Source organism: Penicillium riverlandense (genome assembly GCF_028828495.1).
Source record: "Penicillium riverlandense strain IBT 135883 chromosome Unknown utg000011l_segment0_segment0, whole genome shotgun sequence".
Taxonomy (NCBI): domain Eukaryota; kingdom Fungi; phylum Ascomycota; class Eurotiomycetes; order Eurotiales; family Aspergillaceae; genus Penicillium; species Penicillium riverlandense.
In genome coordinates this window covers 548,034-573,267 of record NW_026643201.1, presented here as the reverse complement: position 1 = coordinate 573,267, position 25,234 = coordinate 548,034, and the positions used below count along the sequence as shown (strand labels likewise).

Here is a 25,234-nt window from a genome sequence, read left to right as displayed (position 1 = left end):
GACAGCAGCCCAAGCGTGGAAACAAACAAAAAACATGGACAGTGATCAAAATTGGTGGTGATATGTGAGTGAAGCAATAACAAGCACACGGTACAAAGGAGACTCGTTTCTATGACGAAAGGCCTTCCCCCACACTGATCATTTGTTTTTCTCTTTTCGAATCTGATTTGACTCTGATCAAAAACTCTACTCGGGGATGCTTCCAAAAGACGGGTCTTTGACACTGCCGCCCGCGTCCCCGAGGCCGGCCACTGGCCGGTTGTACGACCATCCGGCGAACTGTTGCTGCATGGTCTGCGACAGGGCGGGGCCATCGACGTACGAGTCTTGTGGTGCCTCTTGGGTGAATTCGCGGTCGAAGTTCTCTGTATCACGGGCGTCCACCTAGAGTGGGCATGTTAGCTTTGTGATTTAAGAGGAAAGGAAAGACAATACGTACCACATTCGGCCGGAAGCTGGGCTCATACTTCCGCTGGAGAAGCTTGCGCCAGTCGATGTTCGCGAAGAAATGATGCGACTTGATCTCCGCGGCACCGTTGGCGCCCAGCCGACGCTGGGGGTCACGGTCCAGCAGTCTGGTCAACAGATCTCGAGCGGCGGGAGGAACGATGTCGCTGCTGGGGAAGGTCAGAGGCTCCTGCAAAATCTTGCGGTACATCTCGTTGGTGTTCTCGTCGTAGAATGGCGGTAGCCCTGTCAGCATCTCATAGAGCAAGACACCCAGTGTCCACCAGTCCACCGTCTTTGTGTAACCGTTGCCCAGCAGAAGTTCCGGAGCAAGGTACTCGGGAGTGCCGCAGAACGCTGCTTGTGGTTAGCTTTGACCGAAGGCGGAACATAGTGCCAAACTCACTGTTTGTTCGGTCCTCATCCTTCATGTCTAGCTTGCAAAGACCGAAATCACAAAGAGCAATATGTCCGGTGTAATCGAGAAGAATGTTCTCCGGCTTGAGGTCACGGTAGATGACCTTGAATCCGTGGAGACACTCCAGAGCGCACAGCAGCTCCGCGGTATAGAATCGCGCTCGGTTGATATCAAATCGCTGTTCTTTCTGAAGATGATGGAAGAGCTCGCCACCATTCACAAATGCCAGGACGAAATACAATTTGCCTGGCGATTGGAACGAGAATTTCAATGGCACAATGAAGGGATTGTTAATCTGCGCAAGCACCGATCGCTCGGCGAGGGTGTGCGTGACTTCGGATCGTGAAATGATATGAGCCTTGCGGATGGTCTTGAGGGCATAGATTCGGCCAGTATCTTTCTTCCTGTTTTTGGAATGAAATGGTAAGCATCAAAATTGATAGAGATGAGGAGGGGGGTCTCTTACATGACCTGCATGACTTTGCCGAAACTACCTTTGCCCACAACTTTCAACAAGTCGAAGTCCTCCAGCTTCAAGCTGCGTTGCTTGTTCTCCACAAACGAGACGCCAACCTTGATCGAACCAGTACCGAACTGCATCTCCAGCCACTCGGCACCCAGTTGACCCAGATGACGCTCCTGCTCTGCATGAGCGGCCGCCGCTTTTTGGTTGTCCTTCTTGCTCAACTTCGGATCTTCCACAAACGGCTGGGCTTCCTCGAAACGAGGGGTGACCTTGACCGCACCCAAGAAAATATCCTCACTGCGCCCAGCGCCAGGCCGGGCTGCAGGGTTGCGCAAATACAGCTGAACATTCAGCTCAGTCTTGCGGGAGACATCGAATTTGAAGGCAGTGTTGTCACCGGCCCACAGAGGGTTCTCGGGAGTTCCCGACACGGCATCAACAAAGACCTGATTCTTTTCAAAATCCAGAAGAGCGTATGGAAGATATTTGGTTGAATACCGGCCGTGACTGGTCGGTGCGTTGTTCATTCCTCCGCTGGTGGACTGCGGTCGGTTGGACTGCGCAAAGGAACCGGCCTGGCCATGGGCGGAGTGTGACGAAGAGGAGGTACTGGGACGCAAGGATGACGGTGCATAGGAGTTGTTCTGGAAATGCGAATTGAAAATCTGCTGGAAATGGGGAGACAGAGAGAAGTTGCGGCCTTCATGGAGGGTGACGATCAGGATGCCAGGTTTGACGGGAGCCACAGGGGGTGACACGAGGGCCTCTGAAGCGGCTATAAAAAGGCACCATTAGATACTGGGGGAGAAAAGAGACATGAAAATCATACCAATCCCGTTTGATGAGGTAGCCGAAGCCACGCTGGGGGAATGAGAGGTTACCGGTGTGATGGTCTCTTCGCCACCATTCGAATCACCCTTAATCGTCGAGGTGGACGACGACCGACCGAAAGTCTGCGTCAACGGAGCCAGATGGGTCTCCTTCAATTCTATGATTTCTCAGATTATATTAGCCTCGATGCCAGACCGTCACGTTGGAGGAGGGGGAAGGGAGCGTGATCCCGAGGTAGATAGATAGGGAGACCAACTGAACATACTTTTGGTGAGCTTCCAGGACATGGTGGCGGTGTGTGAGGAAGACTCGAGGGGATGGACGAAGAGGAGGGTGTGAGTGGTTTCAGAATGGTGCCGACCGCAATGCGAAGGGTGGGTGGACTGCCTGCCGACCCCGAATTAATCTCAATGTTTCCCCAAATAGCGCAAGCCGCCACAGCCACGGAACAAGTAACCCACCAATGTGGGAATCAACAAAAGAAGGGAGGCACCACAAAACAGTCGCACGGCTAGTCAGGGCACAACCAGCAGGACGAAAGACGGTATCCAGACCCCGAATCGACGAACAAGGGAGACTAGGGAAGAAAGCGAAAGGGGAAGAGAGAGAGTGTGTGAGAGAGGCAGACAGAGAAACATGAACGAGAGAAGAGGGGAAGGGACCGGACACCTCAGGCATGAATATTGCCTCAGGCCACAGTGGAAACTGACTCAGCCACAATCCGCACCGCCACGTCCAAGGGGAACGACCATTCTATCTCCACACGCTGAACCGGAGCGCCCATTCCCGATTGCTGAGTCGCTCAACTGCATTGATCCTCGATTATTACCCCGACCAACTACTACCAACCACACAGATCAACATTGAAGATCCCGTCGTTCACTTAGTCCGTCACCCCCTACGCCACCCAACTGCGGAGAAGCTTAACCCCGGCCTCCCGTCCAACTCCCCGTCTCACGCGTTTGCACCTGTCTTCCCAGAGTCACCCAACTCCCTCTGTGTGCCCTCTCAGACATCTGGAGGGCGTGTTTGAGATTTCGAAACGGCGTCGGATTCAGTGGAGGATGAAAGGACCCAAGGATCGATGGGTGTAATACGCAAGAAGACCGCCTCGCGCGGCACCGAGGCTGGCACCAAATTTCATTGCGACGTGTGCTCCGTGGATGTTACATCAACAGTGAGTGTTTATGGTTATTTGGAACCACCAAGTGCTGACTCTGAGGGCTAGGTGCGCATCTCGTGCGCCCATCCCGACTGCCATGAATACGATCTTTGCGTCCCCTGCTTTGGTGCGGGGGAGAAATCGAAGAACCACGACCCGCAATCTCATCCATTCCATGTCATCGAACAAAACTCCGTCCCGATCTTCCAGGAGGACTGGGGTGCGGACGAGGAGTTGTTGCTGCTGGAAGGCGCGGAGATCTATGGCCTAGGCTCGTGGGCCGATATCGCAGACCACATTGGCGGCTACCGCACCAAGGATGAAGTACGCGATCACTATATCGACACATACATCAACAGTTCCAACTTCCCGCTACCGGACCGGGCAGACCCGGAAGACACCACTCTCCAAAATTCGATCTCCAAGGAGGAATTCCAGACGCGCAAGAAGCGGCGCATCGAGGAGCGCAAGGAGGCCGCCAAGGCAGCACCCCCAACGACACCGAAGCAGAAACCCACTGCCAGCGTACCGGCCTGCCATGAGGTGCAGGGCTACATGCCTGGTCGTCTAGAGTTCGAGACCGAGTTCTTGAACGATGCAGAGGAGGCGGTCCAGCATATGACGTTCGAGCCTGGGGCGGGTATCGGCCCTGAGGGCGAAATGGATCCGGAGACCGAACTCAAGATGACGGTGGTCGATATCTACAATTCGCGGCTCACGGCGCGTACGGAGCGCAAGAAGATCCTCTTCGAGCATAACCTGCTTGAGTACCGGAAGGCCACCGCGCAGGATAAGAAGCGCTCCAAGGAAGAGCGCGACCTTCTCAACAAGGCGAAGCCGTTGGCGCGGATGATGAACCGCAAGGACTTTGAGGATTTTAACAAGGGGTTGGAGTATGAGCACAACTTGCGCCTTGCCATTTCGCAACTGCAAGAATGGCGGCAAATGGGAATTGGCGATCTGAAAACCGGCGAAAAGTACGAGCAGGACAAGCAGCAGCGTGTGCAGCGGTTGTTGCCCCAGGGCTCGTTCGACCGCTTTGCCAGCGCACGACCAAAACAGTCGCAGCAGGTGGACCAGGCATCGGTAGCGGGCCAGCTAACGATGCCCGAGCTGCCGCTGCGACTGCAGAAGGCGGCGAATCCGCACAAGCAGCCCGACCCCAGCGACCTGCCCCTGAACGACTTCGATCGCGCCTTCGCCGTTGACGGCGACGGGATGCCGGCTCCGCAACCCGCCAAGACCAAGTACGTGGTGCAGCCTCTGAGCGGCGTGCCAGCGTGGAAATTGGATGGCGACGGCGCGGCCGACTTGCATCTCCTCACCAAGGAGGAGGTCGAAGTGTGCAACGTTCTCCACTTAATGCCAAAGCCCTACCTGGTTGTCAAGGATACGCTGTTGAAGGAGGCGATGAAGCAAGGCGGCAGTCTGAAGAAGAAGGACGCGCGGGCGATGTGCAAGGTGAGAGCTGTCCTTTAGCTCTACTTATGTTCACCACTAACTTGATATCTACAGATCGAGGGCACGAAGACGAGCCGCATTTACGACTTCATGGTGCACAGCGGATGGATCAACAAGGCATAGTTAGTGGCTTTCCTCGCGCTTATATCCTTCTCTGGCTTTGTATTCTTTTCGGACAGCGGCTTTTGTGTGTACGCGTCTACGGCGTTTTCGGTGGGCCTACGGACTGGCGGTGTCAATCGTGTTGACAGATATCTTGTGATGAATGAACACTACTCTTGGGATTTAGTCGTGTATCTGTGTCATGGATGTGTTGACGTGGACGTAAGAAGGATGTTCATTGTAAGACTATAGTACAGGCAGAGAAATAAGACCCGGGAGGTCAGTCACGACGGCATGGCCATCGTCCTCGATGAGGCCAAGGGCCGATGGATGAGTTGGCCGGTGAGTTGGCAAGTATCTGGCTTGCTGTTTTCTTCCAACCCCACCATTCATTAGTGTTTTCGGGGATTGCTCGTCAAGATGTCCATCACAAAAGATCTAGACAGGTTGCTGTCCGTAGCTGCATCAAATGATGATAAAGGGACTAGAAGTCTGTGACCTCTTGTGGAAAGTGGAAAGCCTGTGGATGGAAGTTTGTTGTAGGACTGGGTCGAGAGGCAGGTGGAAAACTTAAATCTCTTGGGTAGTTCCTTCTTTATATAGTCTACATCAATACCACATACAGTGCCTAGGTACCCATCCTGGAGAACAAGCCTTCAGTATATGTATTCCGTATCATCCACCATAGCTCCAATGGTTATTCAACAAGAGAGAATGTATTACCCATCCCTCTTGATAAACAATGCTTTGTTGATCATACAAAATTAGGTTGCTCTAGTCCACTCTCCCAGTTCCGCTCTCTTATCCACCCAGGGCAATGAGTTTGATTATCGTGCCAGAGTCGAAAAAGATTGTGCCAAAGTACACCCCTTAGCTTCAGGATTGCCCAATCAATGACCGGACTCCCGACGATCAACTCTCTAGCGTGCTCCGTCATTGATTGGACCCTGTTTAAATCACGAATTGGGGGCCAGCGCTCGGATGAACCCGCCCCTCCAGGCAGATGGAATCAGAGATCTCCTCCGAGGAAGGGGGCTATGTATTATTGGGGCTTAAAGGAGTCTCGTACCCCCAACTATAGAGGGACTTCTACTACACCTCCACGGTCCAAGACGAGGGCATTACGGCCAGATTGAGTGGTTGGTTGGAAATGCTGATCGTCGGCGAGCAGCGGATTCTCACTTTCTTCCTTCCCCCTATTTGAAATTCCGCCAAAGTTGAAAAAGACTTTTCAGCCTCGTCCCTTCGCCCATCATCTGCTAGCATATCTGCTCTGTTCGAGTGAGCTTTGTGCTAGTTACTGGTCAACAGCACGGTTGACCATGTCCGACACGCGAACATGCTATTTCCCCAACGGCCTGCCCGCCCCGGGAACCGTTCCCTGCACAAGCGATGAAGTCTCCTGGTGCTGCAGCACTGACAATTTCTGTCTGTCGAACGGATACTGCATGGACGTAGCCCAGCCCTACGTTCTCTCTCGCGGAGCATGTACAAGCGACAGTTGGGCAACGGGGTGTCCGTCGTACTGCCGTATGTGATAACTTTCCCACTGTCAGGTCCCACTCGATTCTCGAAATACTAACCGATGAAAAATGGAATAGAGGAGCAAGAATTCGAGACTATGGGCTGCTCCATCATCAACCTCTCCTTCTACGACGGCGTCTCCACGTACTGCTGCGGAACGCCCGTGATCGATGGCGATAGTATCGTCTGTCCTTACGGGTACGATGCCTTCCAGCTCCCCGACGCAACCGTTCTCACCGGCCACGCTCTTCTCGCCAATGTCTCTTCTCTAGCTGCGCCATCTACATCTTCAGCACCCAACTCTTCCCCCTCTTTTACTTCTGGGAATACAACCACCACCGCCTCCTCCTCTTCCTCCTCTTCCTCCTCCGCAAGCACCTCCCACGACGTAGCCCTCGGCGCAGGGCTAGGCATTCCACTTGGCCTTATTGCCGTTGTGTCGCTGTTCTGGGCCTTCTGGGAACGCAAACGGGCGAATAAACTGTCCAAGGCTTTGATGTCGGCTGCGGCTAGCCCCGGCCTGGAGTCCGGGGGGAGTCCCCAGTCGCGTCTAATGAATAATAGTTCTGGGCCATCGGAGTTGAGTGCTAAGCGGCCGACTAATGAATTGATGGGGAGGGAGGTGAGGGAGGTGTCTTATTGAAAGGATGGTGTTGTATATTAGAGATGCATAGAGGCGCCTAGGTACTTGAGATATATATAATCATCAACGATATATAATTCAGCGATTAGATGTGACATACCTACAAAGTTATCCCATTAGTGTCAAAATAGACTTGCTGATCAGAGCTGCTATCCAACCATGGAACCAATGCCTACCTCCACTTCCATCCAGCACTTCTCCGCATCAGCCTCGGTACTTCCTCGGCATTGTCTCCGCATTTCCAATATCATCAACCTCATCTTTACAATAAACACTTCATAAGACCCTGTTCTTCTCCCTGCATGATTCTCACCACTCTCGCACCCATTTCCCAACCCAAACCAAACCAATTCCAATCCGATCCAACCCCCACAATTCAATCTCAAAATGCCCTCCTTCACCACCCCCCCACCAACCCTCCAGCACGCCCTCCTCTCCTTCCCAGCACCCCATGTCCTCCTGGTAACGCTCAACCGACCGCGCTCTTTAAACTGCATCAACACACAGGGCCACATTGAGCTACACGCCGTCTGGGAATGGATGGACGCCGAGCCCGCCATGCGCGTGGGCATCCTCACGGGGAAGGGGCGGGCTTTTTGTGCGGGGGCTGATTTAAAAGGTATGAATCAATACTACCTATTTTCTTTCTCCTTCTCTTTCTCTTCTCTCCCAACGACGCCAATATGGGCCAGCTCCCAGAGATAAATATATGAATGCTTATCAAGACTGCGGGCCTATATAGAATGGAACGACAGCGCCTCCAACACTACCACCAACAACGACAGAAACAGCACCCGACCAAACACCGGCTTCGGCGGCCTCTCCCGCCGCAAGGGCCGCAAACCGGTAATCTGCGCCGTCAACGGGCTCTGTTTCGGCGGCGGCACAGAAATGATCGTTAACAGCGACCTGGTGATCGCATCCTCGAATGCGGTCTTCGGACTCCCGGAAGTAAAGCGCGGAGTTGTCGCGCTGGCGGGGGCATTGACGCGGCTTGTGCGGACGGTTGGCAAGCAACGCGCGATGGAGATGGCGCTTACGGGGCGCAATGTGTTGCCGAGCGAGGCGGAGAGGTGGGGGCTTGTTAATGAGGTTGTTGATACGACTAGCCTTGGGAAAGATGAGGATGCGGTGAGGGAGAAGGTGGTTGCCAGGGCTGTGGAGGTTGCGACGCTCATTGCGGAGAATAGTCCCGATGCTGTACTTGTTAGTCGGGAGGGTGTGAAGTTGGGCTGGGAGGGGATTGGGGCTGAGGAGGCTACGAGTATGTTGGCGGATACTTGGGTGAAGAGGTTGTATGAGGGGGAGAATTTGAAGGAGGGATTGAGGGCGTTTGTGGAGAAGAGGAAGCCTGTTTGGGGGGATAGTAAGTTGTAAATATCTGGATACAGGAGTTTGTCTTTCAGACTATACGAAGGACTACTCCCGAGTGGTAGGGCTTCAAAGTATATTGTTCTGCATTGCATTGCTATTCATACTACAAGTCGTAAGTCATATCCCAGTCCAGTCCAGTGCACTGTCGCGCCATATCCCATGCGAATTCCGTGTGTGTAATACAAAAAAAAAAGGAAGAAAAATCCAGCACCTCTCCTCAAATGCGCGGTTGACCGGCCTCCTTGGACTCCGACTGTACGCGAGCGACCACTTTCAGGACAGACTGGAAGAGCGGGTGCGTGCGCTCTAGACCCGTCAGCAAGGCCGTGGCATCAGCCGGCGAGTTCTCCTTCAAGACCTTGGCCAGCTCAGCGCTCTCGTCATCGCCCTGAACATTCTGGAAGCGGAGCGCCATTTCAGTCGAGCCCATCAAGGCATCGAACTTCATTCCCCGCTCGGCCAGCTGCGCGGCGGGCCCAATGAACCGTTCCTTGCGGGACAGCTTGCGCATGGGCGCGCGGCCGACGCGCTCGACGCTGTCTTCCAAGTAGGGATTGGAGATGCGGCTGACGATGGTCTCGACGTACTCCTGCTGCTCCTGCGCCGAGATCCCGTGCTTATCGACGATCAGCGAAGCGGTCTCTTTGAGTGCATCGCGAACTTGATTACGGATGAAGGGCTCCCGGAGCGCCTCGGCAATGGTCTTCTTGCCGGCATAGTAGCCGTAGTACGCGGCCGTGGCGTGGCCCGTGTTGACGGTGAACAGCTTGCGCTCGATGTAGGGCTCCAGATTATCAACCCAGTGGATGGCGGTGATATCCGGGTGGCCGACACTGCCAAAGGGAGTTTGCTCGACGACCCACTCGTAGAACTTCTCGATGCGCACGTCCAGGCCGCTGTCGGGGGCTTGAGCGGGGACGATGCGGTCGATGGCAGAGTTGGCGAACTGGGCGCGCTCGCCCATGCTCGTGCGGCGCTGCGCGTCGGTTTTTTCTTCAATGTACTTGCGCAGGGTGTCGGTGCCACCGATAGCGTTCTCGCAGGCAATCACGGCCAGCGGCTTAGGCATGGTGCGCCGGTCAATGCCCTTGGCGATGACGGGAGCGATGAACTTGAGCACGTTGGGCCCCACGGCGCAGGTTACCACATCGGCGGTGGCGATCTCCTGGATGACCTCGCTCTCATGGGTCTTGGAGTTGATGGCGCGGTAGTTGGTGATGGTCTTGGTGGTCTCGCCGTCCTCGCTGACCTCGGTGACCTTGTAGGACTTTTGAGTCTGCAAGGCGTTGATGATGTTGTCCATGACATCGATGAAGACGACCTCATAACCGGCAGTGTGCAGGAACTCGGCGACAAAACCACGGCCGATGTTGCCGCCGCCGAAGTGGATAGCCTTTTTACCCATGGTGAGGGAAGTGTATAGTTTAGGGTTGTTTAGGGTTGAAGTATGACGTGGGTGAGGTTAAGTTGTTGGGGAAACCAACAAAGAGGCAAGAAGTGTGAGAAGAGGAGTGAAGAGAAGAGAGAGTGAAGAGAGTGGTAACTGTTTGGAATAGAAACGGAAAGAGAGGAGTGGAAGTATTTAACAACCCGTGGTGCCTTCCCGACGATGACTTCATCGACTCGGTCCCCCCCCCACGGAACTTGGCTCCGCCTTGTTTGGCGGGCACATAACATCATCGTTTGAGGTATATTCTTCTCACTCCTCCGTATTGAATGTGATTATTATTATTATTATTTATTTATTCTTCTCATTATTACAGGCAGTCCGTGCAACCTCATTTCCCTTCCTATACTTCTCACTGGACGAGACCACATCTATACTCGGAGAGACCCACTCCGGACTGCAGTAGACTATCTACAATTCTCCTGACACTGCGCATCTCCCTGATAGTCTCACCGGCAAACATGCTGATTATGCCCGGGAAATTCCGTCCCCAGCTTGTCGAATGGAACGCTCATCTCAGTGGTGCGCAGGCCAAGACGCCCCTGGGCGATTCTGGGTTTAGTCGGACAAGCCAGCCGCAATGCCGGTCATAACCGGGGAAATGCACGCCACACCAGGACCACATCGGCCCTACGTTTTGGCATGTTGATGCCCAAATGAACACTCCCTATAGCATAGTTACAGAAAGAGACTACTGATCTACACCTCCCTTGCTCTCTCCATCATGGTGTCAACAGACAGAAAGACCATCGTCTAGCCATGTTTTGACCCACCGTCTTTCCCGCTAGTCGCATCGGGACCGAGGCTTTATCGTTTCATCCGTGCGATGCTTCGGAGCACAATTCTTCCATTGCTTTCTCGCGCGTTCACGAATCAGCGTATGTACAGCGTACCCCCGTTCCCCCTCTCCCCCAGCGCTTACTTTCCCCTGGCCCCCCAAATGGTCCGGGTGCAGCCTGTTGCTCGCAAAAAACTCGCCGGATTCCCAATTTCGTGCATCCCGCCCATCAGCGGATTGGTTGTCGAATCCGTCGGGGGTAGCAGTGACATCTTCTCTTTTCTCTCTCGTGCTGCCCCCGCGAGCAGCAGCCCTTACATTGCTTACCCTCCCTCGGTATCCTTTGCAGGTGCTGCGGCAACGGTCTGCTGACCACTACCGAACATCGTCAGGAACTTGGCACCGCTGCCCACGATCAACAGGGACACTGCCGCCCAGGTCATGCCGAGGAACTTGTGCCCGTACTCCGCAGAGACATTCGACCCCTTGCCGTGCGCATTAATCAACGCGACAAATTCAAATGCCAACACGGTCGCGATGATCGAGGCGATGCTGAGGCTGAGCGCGCCCAGCTGCATGAGCGTCGTGTCATGTCAGCATGACCCAAGTCTGCGTGGCAGAGTACTCACCATCATCAACGGCAATTCCAACACATGCTGCTGCTGATTCGGCGATAGAAACGCCCAGACTCGCACCAGAAGCATCGCGCCCATCGCACCAACCGCGATGCAGTACAGCACGGCCATCGCGCGGCTGGTCAGCCGGAACGCCTGAAAGTCGTCGCTGATCACCCGCGGCCATTCCAGCGCGGTCCCCTGTGTGATCTCTTTTGGCCACGCCTCCGTCGGGTCAAATGAGAAGAGAATCGTGCGGTTCGAGCAGGCCGTCACGTTGCGCGTGACCCCGGGGTCGCCGGGGTCAATGGTTCCCAGGGTTCCCTTGCAGTACGACATGAGATGCACCGAGTAGAAATTGTGGGCGCTGGAGCCTCCTTCGGGGGTGTAGAGCTGCAACTATCATTAGGGACAACTATCTAACGAAAAAGGTACCGATTTAAACTTACTGTCAAGACATTAGCGGTGTCGAGGAGGTTCTTCTGCGTGCCGGCAAAGAGGCACAGGAGCGTGAGGATGAACGCGACAAACGTCGTCCCCTCGGGAAGCATCTGCATAAGCTTCATCTTGGCCATGGTCACCTGAGAGGAACTGAATCCGCGTGCCGAGAGTGAAGTGAAGGCAGATTCGATATCGAATGGCGTACTGACCGACACAAACCGAGAGGTTCAGTCTGATCCCCAATAGAGGCGAGGACAGGCGAGACACACTTACCTAAACGACCAAACAATACCCAGGGTTGACTCAGAATCTTCGATTCTGGACATTGTATCCAGTTCTTATACAGCCCCTCGCGGGGATTCATTCCTCTATCATTCCAAGGGCAGGCAGCCCGGGACATCGCACGCACATGATTCGGTGCTGCCGCGGTATGTATGTCCATCGCGTAAAGTAAAAGCAGTTATGATCCATGTTTACTGAGGGTCTGAATACTGAATACTGAATACTGAATGCCTCGGTCTTCAGGGTTGAGTCAAGACGTGTGTTGTGTCCAGGTCGGTCCCGGCCCGCGCGAGGAATGCGGCCAGCCACCGCGGGGATCTTGCACTACCTTACTCTAGTCTAAATACATAATCAGCTGATCAATTCAAATATTATTGTCCGTTCTGGATTGGACTGAAATCCGTAGAATATGTATCGTTGGAGCAGGGGTGACGTGAGTAATGTTGGCGCGTGCCCTCGCTATGTAGAGCGTCCGCTATGGTAGGGTCGATTCTCTCTTATCCTCATAGTATCTTCTCGAAAAGCCCCATCTACCTCTATTTCTGAACTCAGGCATTGAATTGATTCTGGTTTTACATGCAGCGGCTGTCGCCCTATCTAGTATCCATATACAGAGTATATATACACAACACCTACATAGCCACTTCAATGGCAACTCTCCCCTTCACCCAAACCCTCACACCTTAAACCTTCCCCCTCCCCCTCCCAACACGACAGAAACAAGACGCCTCAACAGGCACATCCGCCTTCTCGCCCGCAACAGCCAACCTCCCTTCCATCTTTTCCGCCTCCTCCCCACGCCCCAATTTGCGCAAACACTCGCGCGCCCCATGGAGAGACCACACATTATCAGGATGGCGCATTGCTCTCGGCAAAACATCCGTAACCCCCAGATCGGCGAGGTATACATCCAACACGTCCTGGATGCGGCCCTGCTCAAGTAACAGCGCGCCATAGGCATGCCGAGTAGGCTGCATCCAGCCCCACGGTTCGTCGTAGGGAAGGTTGTCTTCGAGATGGATTGCGCGGCGGAGGTGCGTGAATGCGGTTTCGATGGCACCGCGTCGGTAGTGGATTTCTCCGTCTAGCATTTCTTGGGCGATAGCTAGGATATCGATGCATTTATTGTTGAACAGCGTTCGCGAGTCGGGAACGTGGAGCACGGCTGTTTGGAAGAGCTGGCGCTGGTGGTCCGCTGCTTGGATGTTGCCTGTCGCCGCGAAGGCTACCCCCTTTGCGTAGTGGGTTATTGCTGTAGTTGTGCAGTAGAGGGACTGATTATCTGGGAGCTGCAGGTTCATGATAATATCGTCCCACCGTCCAAACCGAATCAAGACGTGAGCACGCAGCGATACAAATGCCTCTAGCCAGTCCGCCATAGGCGGAGACTTGACCTTGAGCAGATCATCCGGAATAGCCGCCTCAAGCTGCGAGACCGTATCCAACGCGACTTGGAACTGCGCCGAGAACATAGCCGCATAAACACGGAAATGGTAATTATGCGCTCGATAGAGGGTATAAAAATTCCGCGGCCCGATCTTAGTCACATACCTCTCGTCGGCAGCGATTGCCGCCGAGTTCGAGTCAATAGCCCGCTGGTATTGTCCGCAGATCACGTCGAGGTGAGTGGGCATGTGATGCAAGTGTCCTCCGTCCGGGACGAGTCCGCGGAGATGGTCGGCTATGGGGAGTGCCGACTCGGGGGATGGTGACATCTCCATTAGATGGATGTATAAGTGTAGCAGACCGGGGTGGCGGAGTGCGCCTTCGAGTGCCAATGCGCCATCGAGCAGGTTCTTGACTTGAAGTGTTGGCGCGCCGGCTGTGGGAGCGCCAGTGTGTAGATCCCACAGAGTCCATGGATGCGTGTTCATAAGCGCATCGGCGTAGATGGTTATAACATCCAGATCATGCGGAAAAGAATCGTAGACGGATTTCATAGCCGATGCGAAGTCCGCATTCCACGCGGAACACGGCTTTGAAGGTATTTCATCCGGATATCGGGACTGAATAGCGCCGACAAGCGCCTTCTCAACAGCGGAGCCACTACTATCATTCTCAAGAATAGCCGCAGCATGTTTAGCAGCAACATACCCCCTTCTAACGACATTACTCAGCTCATCCTCATCGAAAAACTCCCACGGTTTATTATAGTTTGGACCGATGGCGTACGCAAGGCCCCAGTAGGCCATTGCGCAGTCTGGGTCCAGCGCGATGGCGCGTGAGAAGCATGTTGCTGATTCTTCGTGGTTGAATGCGTATGCCCAGATTAGGCCGCGGTTGAACCATTTTTGGGTTCCGGGGTGGGTGCTTGTTATACTGCGGTGGTGAGTTCCTAGGTTGAAGTACTCATTTGAGTCTGAGTTTTCTCCTTTGGACATTTTGGTTGATTTGATAGATCCTAGGGATAGAAAAGAGTGGTGTGGTGTGGTGTAGTTATCCCCCACATTTGATCTGGCTGATCACGTGTAAACAGGCATGGAGGATTAGATCCTAAGACGGCATTTTGTAGTTCGAAGTCATGATATCAATTTAGCATGCCTAATTATAATATGAGCGAGATACAGCTATTCAACCACCTAAACCTCACTCCTTTGTAGTTTGGAATGCTTTCTTTTTAGTCTTGAAAGCAAGAGAGGGAATCTGCAAAGCGGGTATGAAATAATGAAACGAGCGAGTTGGTTGAGGTAGAGCTAGAAGAAGGAAGTAACTCCACGACTACCTCAACTACGGCCTATAGTTAGTATTTGAACTAAATTACAAGGCAGACTTGACGAGAAAGCCCTAGAGCTGAGAAAGACTACCAAGCAGAGAGCTCGCGACCAACTTCCAATCCCTGTTCATGATCTGCGGTTTCACGACAACCAGATTCGTGCAATGGTGTTGCCGGTCAAGCTCCTAATTGGTTGGGCCGCCCCGAGTCGCTCCAGTTAGGGCTGACAGGGGCCCAGCGACTGCCCGGGTGGACTCGAACGATCCTATAGATAGCATCTCGAAGTCACTAGCAAGTGGCACGTTCTCAGATCATTGTCAGCAAAGCCAAGGCAAGGCTGCCAGAGCCCGACAACACCGGGCCCGAACACAAACACCGAGACTAGTGGCGTGCCGTTGCCCGAGCTATGAGACCAGTCGCCACGTTTTCCATCCCACCAGCCAGGAGAATGGAGCTTCGTCGTGCCCCGTGTCTCTGAAAGAAAGGACGGGGCTAGACGGTGTGCCCGGGACCTACCGTCGGCAGAGTGATACGAGCAGGGCTCATGGATGGGTCCGGCTGGAACCCACAGGATTTTCACTGAAACAAACCACCAGCACGTGCGCGTGCTTCTAGAAGACAGCCGTCCTTCTAGAAAGCCGCCCGAGGGATGCACCCAGATGGAGCTGGCTGTCCGTCGGAGGGGCCGATCCTCTGGCCCTGCATGGCCAAGGAAGATATCGAGAGGTCATCGGGTCAAGGTCATTGGCCGGTGCCAGCCACAACATGTCCATCCATACTTCGTACTAGCTGAAGGGCTGAACCAAAAGTTATCGATGCACTTGTTGTCATGTACACGCGACCAGGAGGGGCCGTTAGATGGACCGGACCCGCTGCGTGCTGTGGTTTGATGAGATCGAGTCCCATCGAGGAGACGAACAACGGATGCCCGGTCAATGTATTGAGAAGATTCATTTGCGTCAACTCTCGCCCAGACCATCTAGACCGAAGCATTCGCCCAGGAAGCTTGACGAAGTGGTGGATGCTTGGTCGCATGTATTTGCTTGACTGAACGGCACTAACCGTGGGCTCTGGGGAGGTTGTCGGCTGCCGCGCCCCAAACTGTCGATGCGATCCAGGGGCAACTCGATCTCGTGCTGTGAGCTGGGGTTGTGAATGGCTGGGAGAGTATCAGTGGGGCGGGTTCAAGCATCAGCCTGTCACTGACAAGAGTTGCCAATCACAGTGGAGGCGTGAGGCTAGATCTGCACGTGGTGAACAGTTGGACGAGAGAGACAAGGGAACCGAACGTGGGGCCGGAGAGCGGCGCGAAGGGGTAGGCGGTGAACCGAGCAAGGTGAAGGGCCGTGGAGCATGTGGCGGCCAGTGACAATCCACATTCCGACCACACTCCTCCGATCGGTGCTCTGATTGGGCCCCGGACATGGATGATTGCGGCGAATCGATCTAAAAATTCAGAAATGCATGGCTTTGGTCTGCCTTCCTGGCCGGCCTTCGCACTGCAACATCCCTCTGATCAACATATTTAATCTGTCGCTCGCCCTCAATTCATAGGCCTGTGCAGCCTAGCCTTGTGGTCCCTTCCCACCCACTCTTCCCAGGTCGAATTGTCGATCTGACACTCAATTCTCCACGAGTCAATTCATTCACCATGACGGACTTTGGACCGCGTGCCCCCCATGGGCCCGACATGTCGGGAACCCATAACCCGCTCGAGGATATGGACATTCACGAGAAGGGTGCCTTCGACCAGCTGATCCGTCCGGAGGACAGCTACACCAAGGAAGGCGTCTACTGGGCCGATCTGCCGCTCATGAAGAAGATCGGCTTCGTCAACGCCCAGAACAACACCGAGGCCAAGCGGGAGCTCAGCGGCATCTGGGCCATGATGAAGGAGGACCCCCTGTCCCCCATCAGCTTCTACTTTGCCAACTACGTGCTCCCCGGTGCCGGTCTCGGTCTGGAGGGTTACGTGCTCTTCTCCATCGGCACCATCTCTCCTCTGCTCGAGGCTGCCTTCCCCGAGTGCTGGGACGATGCGACCATTTGCAACAAGCAGTGGATCAGCGCCGTGAGCTACCTCGAGGTCATTGGTATCATTGTGGGTCAGGTCCTCGTCGGTGTGTTGGGTGACTGGTAGGTCAATTCCTCTCAACGGACTGAAACGGATCTAACGGGTTCTCTAGGCTCGGTCGTCGCTGGGGTCTGATTCAGGACGCGACCATCATGACTCTCGCTTTGGTTATGTTGACTGCCGCCTGGGGTGTCACTCAGAACGGTTGGGTGATCTGTTACGCGTGGTCGCTGTTCATCTACGGCATTGGTGTTGGTAAGTGGTGTCACTGGATGGTCAAAAGATTTTTCTAACTCAATTGCAGGTGGCGAGTACCCCATGACCGCTACCAGTGGTATGGAGAATGCTGTCGGCTCTGGCAAGGTTTCGACCCGGGAGGATCGTATGCACCGTGGCCGCAAGGTCGTCAGCGCCTTCTTGATGCAGGGCTGGGGTCAGGTTATTAACCAGGGTCTCTTGATCATCCTCCTGCTCTGCTTCCACCACGGCAGCGGCAACGCCCCCTACTCTACCGTGGCCGCCCAGTGGACCTACCGCGTGTCTTTCGGTATCCCCGCCGTCGGCACCCTCTGGCTCACCTACTACCGTTGCTACCACATGAAGGCGGCCAGCAAGCAGCTGATTGCCGCCAAGAAGAAGGCCTCAGTCACCGGCTACGATGTCGAGTCCCTCCGTCTGACCTTCAAGTACTTCGGTCCTCGCCTCCTGGCCACTACCGTTGGCTGGTTCGCCAACGACGTTTTCTTCTATGGCAACAAGCTGTTCCAGTCCGACTTCATTGAGGCGATCATCGGAAAGACCGACTCCGTCATGCCCACCTGGCTGTGGAACTTGGCCAACTGCGGTGTCTCGCTGGCTGGTTACTACTGTGCCTCATTCCTGGTCGACAACAAGCTGTACGGCCGCAAATGGATGCAGCAGGTTGGCTTCCTGCTCTGCTTCATCTTGTTTGTCGTCCCCGCCTTCAACTACGAGCACTACATCCAGCCCGCGAACATCAAGTCCTTCCAGGCCATGTACTTCCTCAGCTCCTTCTTCAACCAGTTCGGCCCCAACTGCATCACCTTCCTGGTCGCCGCGGAGGTCTACCCGACCCCGATCCGTGCCACCGCCCACGGTATGTCCGCCGCCGCCGGCAAGCTCGGTGCGCTGCTCACCGCCGTGCTGGGTAACTACATCGACACGCAGACCAAGTTCTACGTCGTCCCGTGGTTCGGTCTGGCTGGTATGGTGTTCACTTTCTTCTTCCTCCCCGACACCACCGGTCTGGACCTGAAGGAGCAGGAGCGTCGCTTCCAGTACCTCCGCGCCGGTCGCGAGGAGGACTACCATGGCCCCGCTGTGCACTCCAAGCACTTGTCCATCTGGGAGCGCATGACCGGCCGCGGCAAGCACTACAACGCCGAGCTGGACTACCAGCAGAAGGTCGAGGAGTTCCGCGCTGAGTGGGAGGCTCTCATGGCTGAGAAGGCCTCTGAGGAGAAGATCGACGCCGCCTTTGACACTGATGAGACTCTCCTCGAGGGCCATGTCCACTCTTACTTCCACCGCACCAGCCCCATGTTCAAGGGCATGGAGCAGTCTGTGCCTAGTAAGCAGGATAACTTCACTCTGCCCCCGGCGGCCGAGAATGCCTCTGAGGATACCGTTGGCAACGAGAAGCACTAAGCTTGTCTTGTCATTGCCATGGCACCCTTTTTGGCTTTCCCTTTTCTTTCCTTTCTTGTCAATGTCTTTCTCAGAAAAACTACCTCCCTGTCTCTTGATATCCCCCGTTTGCTTCGTGCCTTATTCGGCGCCTGGCTTTGCACATTGTCGGAATGTATGCATGATGTTGTTGGCCTGTGGCCTGTGTAATTAGAGATGTTCGTGTTGATATAATACCCATCCAGTGATTGCTGGTTGCTCTGATTCATGTTCTTTCGTATGCATCTACCTGTATAGAAGTCAATTCTAGCCTTGTGTACTGTCTAGTTGCTCTTGCAGAGCAATACTTACTCTCAGTAGAAGTGCTGACTAACCATGAACGACTCGCCTCGAAGTTGTACTCGCTCTAACTATGCCAACACTCATCCACCTGTGATCCAAAATGACCCAACCCAAATAAAGTGACACCCAAAAAGGAAAAGAAAAAGAGCAAAAAAAGAAAAAGGAATGCATCTATTTGCCCTCGGATCCAACGGATCCGGCCAACTCGGCATCGGCCACACAGAGGACGTCTCCTCGCCAACAGAGTGTCTCTTCGAGACCTCAGAACGCCATCAGGGCCCTTCTGATGAAAATGACAATATTACTCGAATTGTCGCAGGCGGCAACCATACCCTGCTTCTCACGGCCAAGGGGGCTGTTTGGGCAGCTGGGTTGAATGGGGATGGACGGTGTGGAGAAAACATCACTTGTATCCATGCGCAAGGTCAAGATTTGCACCGCGATGGAGAGAAGAATAGCTCATCAACGGCCAACGAAAAGAAGATCCCAACTGCGGCTACGAAGCAAGCGCAAGCGCAAGAACGAGATGGAGATGAACAAGAAGACACACTCCTTCGCTTCAGAAGAGTGTGTATCCACGACCCCGAGTCCGGATTGACTGTCGAGCATTTCAAGCACGTTGCTGCGACGTGGGAGGGGTCGTTGCTTGTGGCTTCGGTGCCGAAGATATCGAAGCAGAACCCTTCATTTTCAGCAGAGCAGATGAACCGCCGGGGAGATGATCAATCGGTATCTCCCGAAGACGATGAGGAGGAAGACCGCATCTACGTGCTGGGAACAGGTACGAAAGGTGAACTTGGTATCGGGTCACAGATACTGCATTCCGGGCCATCAGCGCCATCATACATCCCCAACTTCCCACCCCGTCCCGATCCATCTGAACAAGAACCCACCCCAAAAATCACCGCCCTAGCAACCGGAATGACCCACACCATCGCAATCCTCTCAAACGGCCAAGTCTACGGCTGGGGCAGTTCACGAAAGGGCCAACTGGGACCTGGCAATAAAGCCACCAAGATCATTTGGGAGCCTGCGCGCGTGGATGGGATTCCCTTCTTTGCGAGGAGTGCGGTTTGCGGGAGGGAGTTTACGGTTGTTCTGGGGGATGACTGTCGACGGTTTGTACTCCTGGGTGAGAGAGGGATGCGGTGGGGGGTTTTGGGGGATTTTCTTTCTTCCTCTTCTGCATTTTCAGTTGCATCGTCATCTCAACATGGAGATGGGAATGATGAGGGGGTGGTGGAGGTTAATGCGGTGAATGGATATACCGATATCCTCGCGAGTTGGAATGGGGTTTATGTACATGTTCCACCTAACCCAGCGGGCAAGTCATTGTCTGAAGAGGACAGTCCCGCTACTCCCAGCCCGCCACGGCCCGGTCATCTCATTGCATGGGGACGAAATGATCGCGGTCAACATCCACCGCCAACTCTCCCCCCACCGACCACGCTCGCTGTCGGTAGCGAGCACGTCCTTGCGCTCTTGGAGGATGGGACTGTCGCGGCGTTCGGCTGGGGTGAGCATGGGAACTGTGGCCCCGAGACAGATGCTCGGGGCAATGTGGCAGGGACGTATAATGTTATATCACTGCCGGAGGATGCAAGGACTGCAGGTGGCAGGGTTGTTGGTGTTGGGGCTGGATGTGCAACTAGTTGGTTGATAGTATCTTGAGCAGATGTCTCAGAGACCAAGATAAACAAATAACTCAGTCGAAAAGACCCAGACCACGAAGCTGTGACTCGTTAGCGAGCTGTTCACGACCAGATTTGCCAATAGACATACCTGGGACATGCGCTGTGTCGGCGGAATGCCCATCTCTTCCTTGGGAGCCTCTTTGCGCGACGACGCCGCCGTCAGTCTGGAGAAGTCAGGCTCCTCATCGCGCAACGTAGCCTGGAATGTCTCCTGTATCCGATTATCAGCAAGGACACAAGAAGAAAACAGCTTGAAAAACCACAAACCTGGCCTGTGGCATCCCACCCCAGAATATCCTGCGGCTCTTCCTCCTCATTCATCTCATCCCACTGTCGGTCATCGTCCGCCGGCACAAACAAGCTATCAAAGTCCATCGACGCGGACGCCGTCGACGATGCAGAAGGTCGCTGCTCCGCACTAGCCTTCTGCGCAAAATTCTCCTGAGTAGACAAGCCCGTAAGCGGGCGGATCGACCGACTGCGCGCTACTGGCGGAGGCGGCATGTCCGGAGCAGGATTCGGATTCTGCCTGGCTCTTTCCGCTGGAGTCAGAGCCGGTCCTGGCGTTGGCCGCGCAGAGAGTTGCTGCGGCATCGAGGCCCGGGAGGAGGTCGGCACATTGTCGTCGCCTCCTTCGACGGCTTCGCCACGCGTCATTAGCGTGAACTGTGCGTCGACACCTTCGAACTCATATGCCAGTTGCAGCGGCTTGCAGGGGCGGGTGTATCGTGCTGTGACGGTGGCATTCATCGTCTCGGCGTGGGCGACCACGGCCTTGAAATCTTTCAAGTTGATTGCTACGTGCAGCTTGTCCTCGACGAGGAAGTCGGCAAAATCTTTTTTATCGATGGCCACAGAGGTGTGTACGGGATGCTTGAGGACTTCTATTCGAAATTGGTTTCCGCTCTGCCAAATATGACGCATGCAACTTACCTTTGCCCTCAGTAACCTTGGTGGTAAAACTGGTAAACACCGCCTTGCCTGAGTCGGAGTACATATCCAGCTGCTCAGCCGAAAAGCTGAAGTGGTCGATTATCGACCTCAGAAACCGCGGGTCCGCAGTCCACTGGTTTATAGCCCTTGTGCGATCGAAGACGGCATGTTGAACGGTTGCAGGCTCGTAGGTGAGCTTGTACGATTTGATCACGCCTACAACGAGTCAGCTGTGCGTCCATGCCACTCAGTATGAGCGACCTACCCAGGCCGCAGATCATCCGAACAATCAGCCGACACTCAGCCTGCTGCGGACCTTCACGGATTTCCATGTCGCAGCGCTCCACGGCGGTGTCTTTATTACGGTCGATGCGACCACGGAAGATTGATAGCAGAGCCTGTATTGGCTCTCCATTAGCATCGAACTGCCATTGATTGCATTGCAAAGAAGGCCCAGTTCACAGACCTTGATGTAGATCTGGCAGCAGAACCGATCTGACTGCGCACTACTCGTCGTGCTCTGATGATGACGCGCAGCTCGACTGTTGGCGTCAGTGCTGAAGGCATACGCATCGAAGAACAGCTCTCTGACGAACGCGAACGCCGCGTACGCCGTCTTGGTGGAGTTAATCGCACTCAATCGGAGCTAAACCACATGGTCAATTCTTATCTTCTTGCGGCACTGTTTGTACATGATCTTACCAGGTCGTGCTCTGCCTCGATGGCGACAGTCTCGCTGAACTTAGAGAGACATGTCAAGGCGTCGTGGAGTTGGATCAAGGCTGGCGGGGCCAGCGATAGGGAGAGTGTTGTCATGGCTTTTGAGGGAATTTCAGCACTGGAGGAAGTTCCAGCGCTGGTGGTTGTGTTGAGGAAGTTGACTCTGCGTGTTGTTGATTTGGACGCACGTGATGATAAGCGTTGTATACGGTTTTCGTTCTCTCGAGGAGGAGGATAACTTCACCTCCAACTAAAAATTTGCAAATGATATCAATGAGAGTGGGTGCTTGCTGGTATTATGTGTATGTACTAAAGTTGTGTGGATGAAGAGGTTTTATATACAAAAGAATCGACTGATTCATCCATCTCTCTCCCTTCCATCTCTTTCTCCGGCAATTTGCCCGTCTGCTTCCCTCTCCCCAACTTGATTCTCATTAACATTCCCATTTATACGTTGATTCCCACGATTAGCCCTGAAAGGCCTTTGCATTTCCGCCACAATCGCCCTCCGTCGACGTGCATCCCGCAGGACGTATAAGAAATTGACGCCCACCTGCGCCAGGAAGACCAACAGAAATGCGCCAATCACCAATGTCTGCGAGATATACGTCTCCGACTCCGTCTCCGGCTCCTGCGCAGACTGGGGATTACTATGACGATTCTGCTGTCTATTTGCGAACACCGCGGGTCCCCCGCCACCAAAGGAGACAGATATCGAGAAGGAGAACGGTGTCAGCGAAGTGAGGACGCTGTTAGATGTGGAGTGGAATGCCGTTGAGAACGACGTTGACATCAATGGGATGATACAGATTATGAGGAGAGGGACGGCTAGTCATAAGACAGAGAGGAGCGATGAGCCGGTGGACCTGTTGCCATCATTCATGTTAGTGTTTTGTGGATCAAGAACAAGAGATGAAAGTACTTCTGGGACATACAAATCTCGAGCCTCGATCTCCCGCCCCCAGCGCGCTGCGATCTTGAGTCTCTCGCGGACGCTCGTCGCAGCCAGAATCGGGTACTTCTCTTCCTCGGAGAGGGGCAGCACGCAGGCCAACCACCAAGGAAACCGCGCGGCGTCGTTCGGTACAGGCCCGTATGCCAACATAATGCGTGGATGGAGCCACGGAGCCGCAGCTCGGCGCTGACGGGCGATGAACTTGCGCGCCGAATCCAGCAGCTGCTGCGTCGACATCGAGTCCACCGGCGGGAGGGGATCGACCGCTTGACCGTCTGGCTCTGCCTCTGGCGCTGGGTTGGCCGGAGCAGAAGTCTCCGCCAACTCGAGCCGTTCCTCCTCCGCCAGCGAGACGTCGTCAACGCGCTCGACTCGTCCAACATGATACCCGTCCAGCATCCCCGCCTCCAGCACCTTGAATCGCGACACACCGTTGGCGATCACCAGACTGCGTCCATCAGGAAGCAGCTCATACCGCTCAATCTGCAGAAGTGTGCCGTAGTCCATAAACTCCTCTGCGCCAGGCTGTGCCCGCGCCCGACGGTTATACATGACCATCCCGAACTTGCCGTCGCCGCTCTCGACAACACGTCGAATCATGAGCCGATACCGCGGTTCGAAAATATGCAGGAACGTCGGCATCGTCGGGAACGACAATGTACATACGAACAGCGCCAGCTTCTTCTCAATATCCACCCCCGTCTCATCCTGCGCGAGCGCTTCGCGCCGCGCCGAGACTTGGTCAGGGAAGAAATGGTCGATTAGCCCCGCTAGGGTTTTGTTCAGTGGCTCTGACTGCACGGTTGGTGGTAGGCCCAGCTTGCGGCGGCAGATTGGGCATAGATCTGTGTGGTCGAGGACCCGGGCGACGCATTTGCGGCAGAAGGTGTGTCCGCACGGAGTTGTGAGGGGGTCAAGGATGAGCGCATAGCAGACTTGACAGTCTAGCTCGGCGCGCAGATTTTCTTTTAGTGATTGGCAGGTGAGGTGATCGCGGTCGTCTGCGAGAAGATTCCCTTCATAGACCACCTCGCGCGCACTCCAGGGAAACCGGCCTTGGGATGCCAATCCATATACACCCTCCAACCACCCAGCACGATCAATCTGCGCCGAATGCTGCTCCTGCGCCTCGGTCTTCCATCGGACCATCAGGCTGCGCTGTTCTTTTCCATTTTCCTGCCCGGTGCCCGCACCCGACAGACTCTCCTCATATAGCGCCACGAGCTTGCCCAGCAACACATCCGTACCGCAGTCACCAACACAGTGGTCCCCAGCACATCCATCCCTTCCATCCCAGTGACAAAGAAACCCTTCCTCTCTACCCGCCGCGATGGGGTATGTAATCCCCGTCCGCGGGCGCGTCGGAGGCAGACATGCGCGGCACACCGTGTTGCCGCACGGTAGACGGAGTGGATTCTGCAGGGGATATGAGCAGCGATGACATTGGATTAATTGGATGACGACATGCGGCGCATCTGGTTGTTTTTCTGGTGACCTCGGCACGTCCGTCATGATTGCGCCTGGGTCAGCGGTGGCATGCGGGGATTGCGGAGACGGGGGCGTGGTGGCATTCTCCATCGCATGTCATGAGACTAGGAGTCTCGGAGTTATAGAAATGATATATATATATATAGTCTGGTGGATAGGAGTGCATTCGGTTATGTACTGAGGAAGAAGGTGTTGGGTTGGAGGGACTCGTGATTAGCAGAGGCGGGCCGAGTCCAGCAGATCGGCGAATCGGCAGTTCCTGATCCATGACATCTGACCTGCCACTACAAATCTCCTATTTCTACACAATCATTCCAATACTGCAGAGATATAATTCATGTCTCATTCCGAGGTAAATCCGCCCACCGCAATGCCAAAGGTACAGATGCAGAAAACCAGAAAAAAAAAAAAAAAAACCCCTCCCCAAACCCTCCCAAACCCAAAAAGAATAAACCGAGCCAGCACCGTGATTGCTCGCCAGGCCCGCATTGCAAAGGAGGTCATAGATAGATGGATAGTAGAGGGGAGCATGCACATAAATCGTGGCACAAACAACAGAAATTCATAACGTGACGCACCGTCTTGTGCCCGGGGGGGGTATAGTATCGACGATAGGTTAATCAGGAGTCATGACGAAATGCCCATATGAAAGAAAAAGAGAGAGAGAAAGAGTAGGAA

The 25,234-nt window shown here is 54.5% G+C and overlaps 11 protein-coding genes across 11 annotated transcripts; 5 read left to right on the top strand and 6 right to left on the bottom strand.

The window, feature by feature from the left end:
- Nucleotides 1–186: 186 nt before the first annotated feature.
- On the bottom strand, nucleotides 187–2,449 carry N7474_010919 (serine/threonine-protein kinase; the record flags this gene model as incomplete). The annotated part of the gene is made up of 6 exons (XM_057202329.1): nucleotides 187–384; nucleotides 440–804; nucleotides 854–1,269; nucleotides 1,332–2,106; nucleotides 2,161–2,319; nucleotides 2,428–2,449. 6 exons carry the CDS (start codon nucleotides 2,447–2,449, stop codon nucleotides 187–189), a joined length of 1,935 nt encoding a protein of 644 aa, XP_057047613.1.
- Nucleotides 2,450–3,246: 797 nt separating this feature from the next.
- On the top strand, nucleotides 3,247–4,803 carry adaB (chromatin-binding transcription regulator ADA2; the record flags this gene model as incomplete). The annotated part of the gene is made up of 2 exons (XM_057202328.1): nucleotides 3,247–3,327; nucleotides 3,391–4,803. The coding sequence occupies 2 exons, from the start codon at nucleotides 3,247–3,249 to the stop codon at nucleotides 4,801–4,803; spliced, it is 1,494 nt and encodes a 497-aa protein (XP_057047612.1).
- A 1,406-nt stretch (nucleotides 4,804–6,209) lies between these two features.
- Nucleotides 6,210–7,054, top strand: N7474_010917 (uncharacterized protein; the record flags this gene model as incomplete). The annotated part of the gene is made up of 2 exons (XM_057202327.1): nucleotides 6,210–6,417; nucleotides 6,489–7,054. 2 exons carry the CDS (start codon nucleotides 6,210–6,212, stop codon nucleotides 7,052–7,054), a joined length of 774 nt encoding a protein of 257 aa, XP_057047611.1.
- Nucleotides 7,055–7,441: 387 nt separating this feature from the next.
- N7474_010916 (enoyl-CoA hydratase/isomerase family protein) lies at nucleotides 7,442–8,431 on the top strand (the record flags this gene model as incomplete). The annotated part of the gene is made up of 2 exons (XM_057202326.1): nucleotides 7,442–7,673; nucleotides 7,797–8,431. The coding sequence occupies 2 exons, from the start codon at nucleotides 7,442–7,444 to the stop codon at nucleotides 8,429–8,431; spliced, it is 867 nt and encodes a 288-aa protein (XP_057047610.1).
- A 214-nt stretch (nucleotides 8,432–8,645) lies between these two features.
- Nucleotides 8,646–9,833, bottom strand: N7474_010915 (mannitol-1-phosphate 5-dehydrogenase; the record flags this gene model as incomplete). Its single annotated transcript, XM_057202325.1, has 1 exon — nucleotides 8,646–9,833. One exon carries the CDS (start codon nucleotides 9,831–9,833, stop codon nucleotides 8,646–8,648), a length of 1,188 nt encoding a protein of 395 aa, XP_057047609.1.
- A 1,143-nt stretch (nucleotides 9,834–10,976) lies between these two features.
- Nucleotides 10,977–11,842, bottom strand: N7474_010914 (SUR7/PalI family protein; the record flags this gene model as incomplete). The annotated part of the gene is made up of 3 exons (XM_057202324.1): nucleotides 10,977–11,225; nucleotides 11,283–11,660; nucleotides 11,717–11,842. The coding sequence occupies 3 exons, from the start codon at nucleotides 11,840–11,842 to the stop codon at nucleotides 10,977–10,979; spliced, it is 753 nt and encodes a 250-aa protein (XP_057047608.1).
- Nucleotides 11,843–12,673: 831 nt separating this feature from the next.
- On the bottom strand, nucleotides 12,674–14,371 carry N7474_010913 (uncharacterized protein; the record flags this gene model as incomplete). The annotated part of the gene is made up of 1 exon (XM_057202323.1): nucleotides 12,674–14,371. The coding sequence occupies one exon, from the start codon at nucleotides 14,369–14,371 to the stop codon at nucleotides 12,674–12,676; it is 1,698 nt and encodes a 565-aa protein (XP_057047607.1).
- Nucleotides 14,372–16,354: 1,983 nt separating this feature from the next.
- N7474_010912 (putative MFS phosphate transporter) lies at nucleotides 16,355–18,445 on the top strand (the record flags this gene model as incomplete). The annotated part of the gene is made up of 3 exons (XM_057202322.1): nucleotides 16,355–16,839; nucleotides 16,890–17,032; nucleotides 17,082–18,445. The coding sequence occupies 3 exons, from the start codon at nucleotides 16,355–16,357 to the stop codon at nucleotides 18,443–18,445; spliced, it is 1,992 nt and encodes a 663-aa protein (XP_057047606.1).
- A 486-nt stretch (nucleotides 18,446–18,931) lies between these two features.
- Nucleotides 18,932–20,437, top strand: N7474_010911 (uncharacterized protein; the record flags this gene model as incomplete). Its single annotated transcript, XM_057202321.1, has 1 exon — nucleotides 18,932–20,437. One exon carries the CDS (start codon nucleotides 18,932–18,934, stop codon nucleotides 20,435–20,437), a length of 1,506 nt encoding a protein of 501 aa, XP_057047605.1.
- A 9-nt stretch (nucleotides 20,438–20,446) lies between these two features.
- On the bottom strand, nucleotides 20,447–22,209 carry N7474_010910 (uncharacterized protein; the record flags this gene model as incomplete). Its single annotated transcript, XM_057202320.1, has 5 exons — nucleotides 20,447–20,668; nucleotides 20,728–21,344; nucleotides 21,394–21,577; nucleotides 21,710–21,976; nucleotides 22,096–22,209. The coding sequence occupies 5 exons, from the start codon at nucleotides 22,207–22,209 to the stop codon at nucleotides 20,447–20,449; spliced, it is 1,404 nt and encodes a 467-aa protein (XP_057047604.1).
- A 736-nt stretch (nucleotides 22,210–22,945) lies between these two features.
- N7474_010909 (uncharacterized protein) lies at nucleotides 22,946–24,646 on the bottom strand (the record flags this gene model as incomplete). Its single annotated transcript, XM_057202319.1, has 1 exon — nucleotides 22,946–24,646. One exon carries the CDS (start codon nucleotides 24,644–24,646, stop codon nucleotides 22,946–22,948), a length of 1,701 nt encoding a protein of 566 aa, XP_057047603.1.
- Nucleotides 24,647–25,234: the final 588 nt, after the last annotated feature.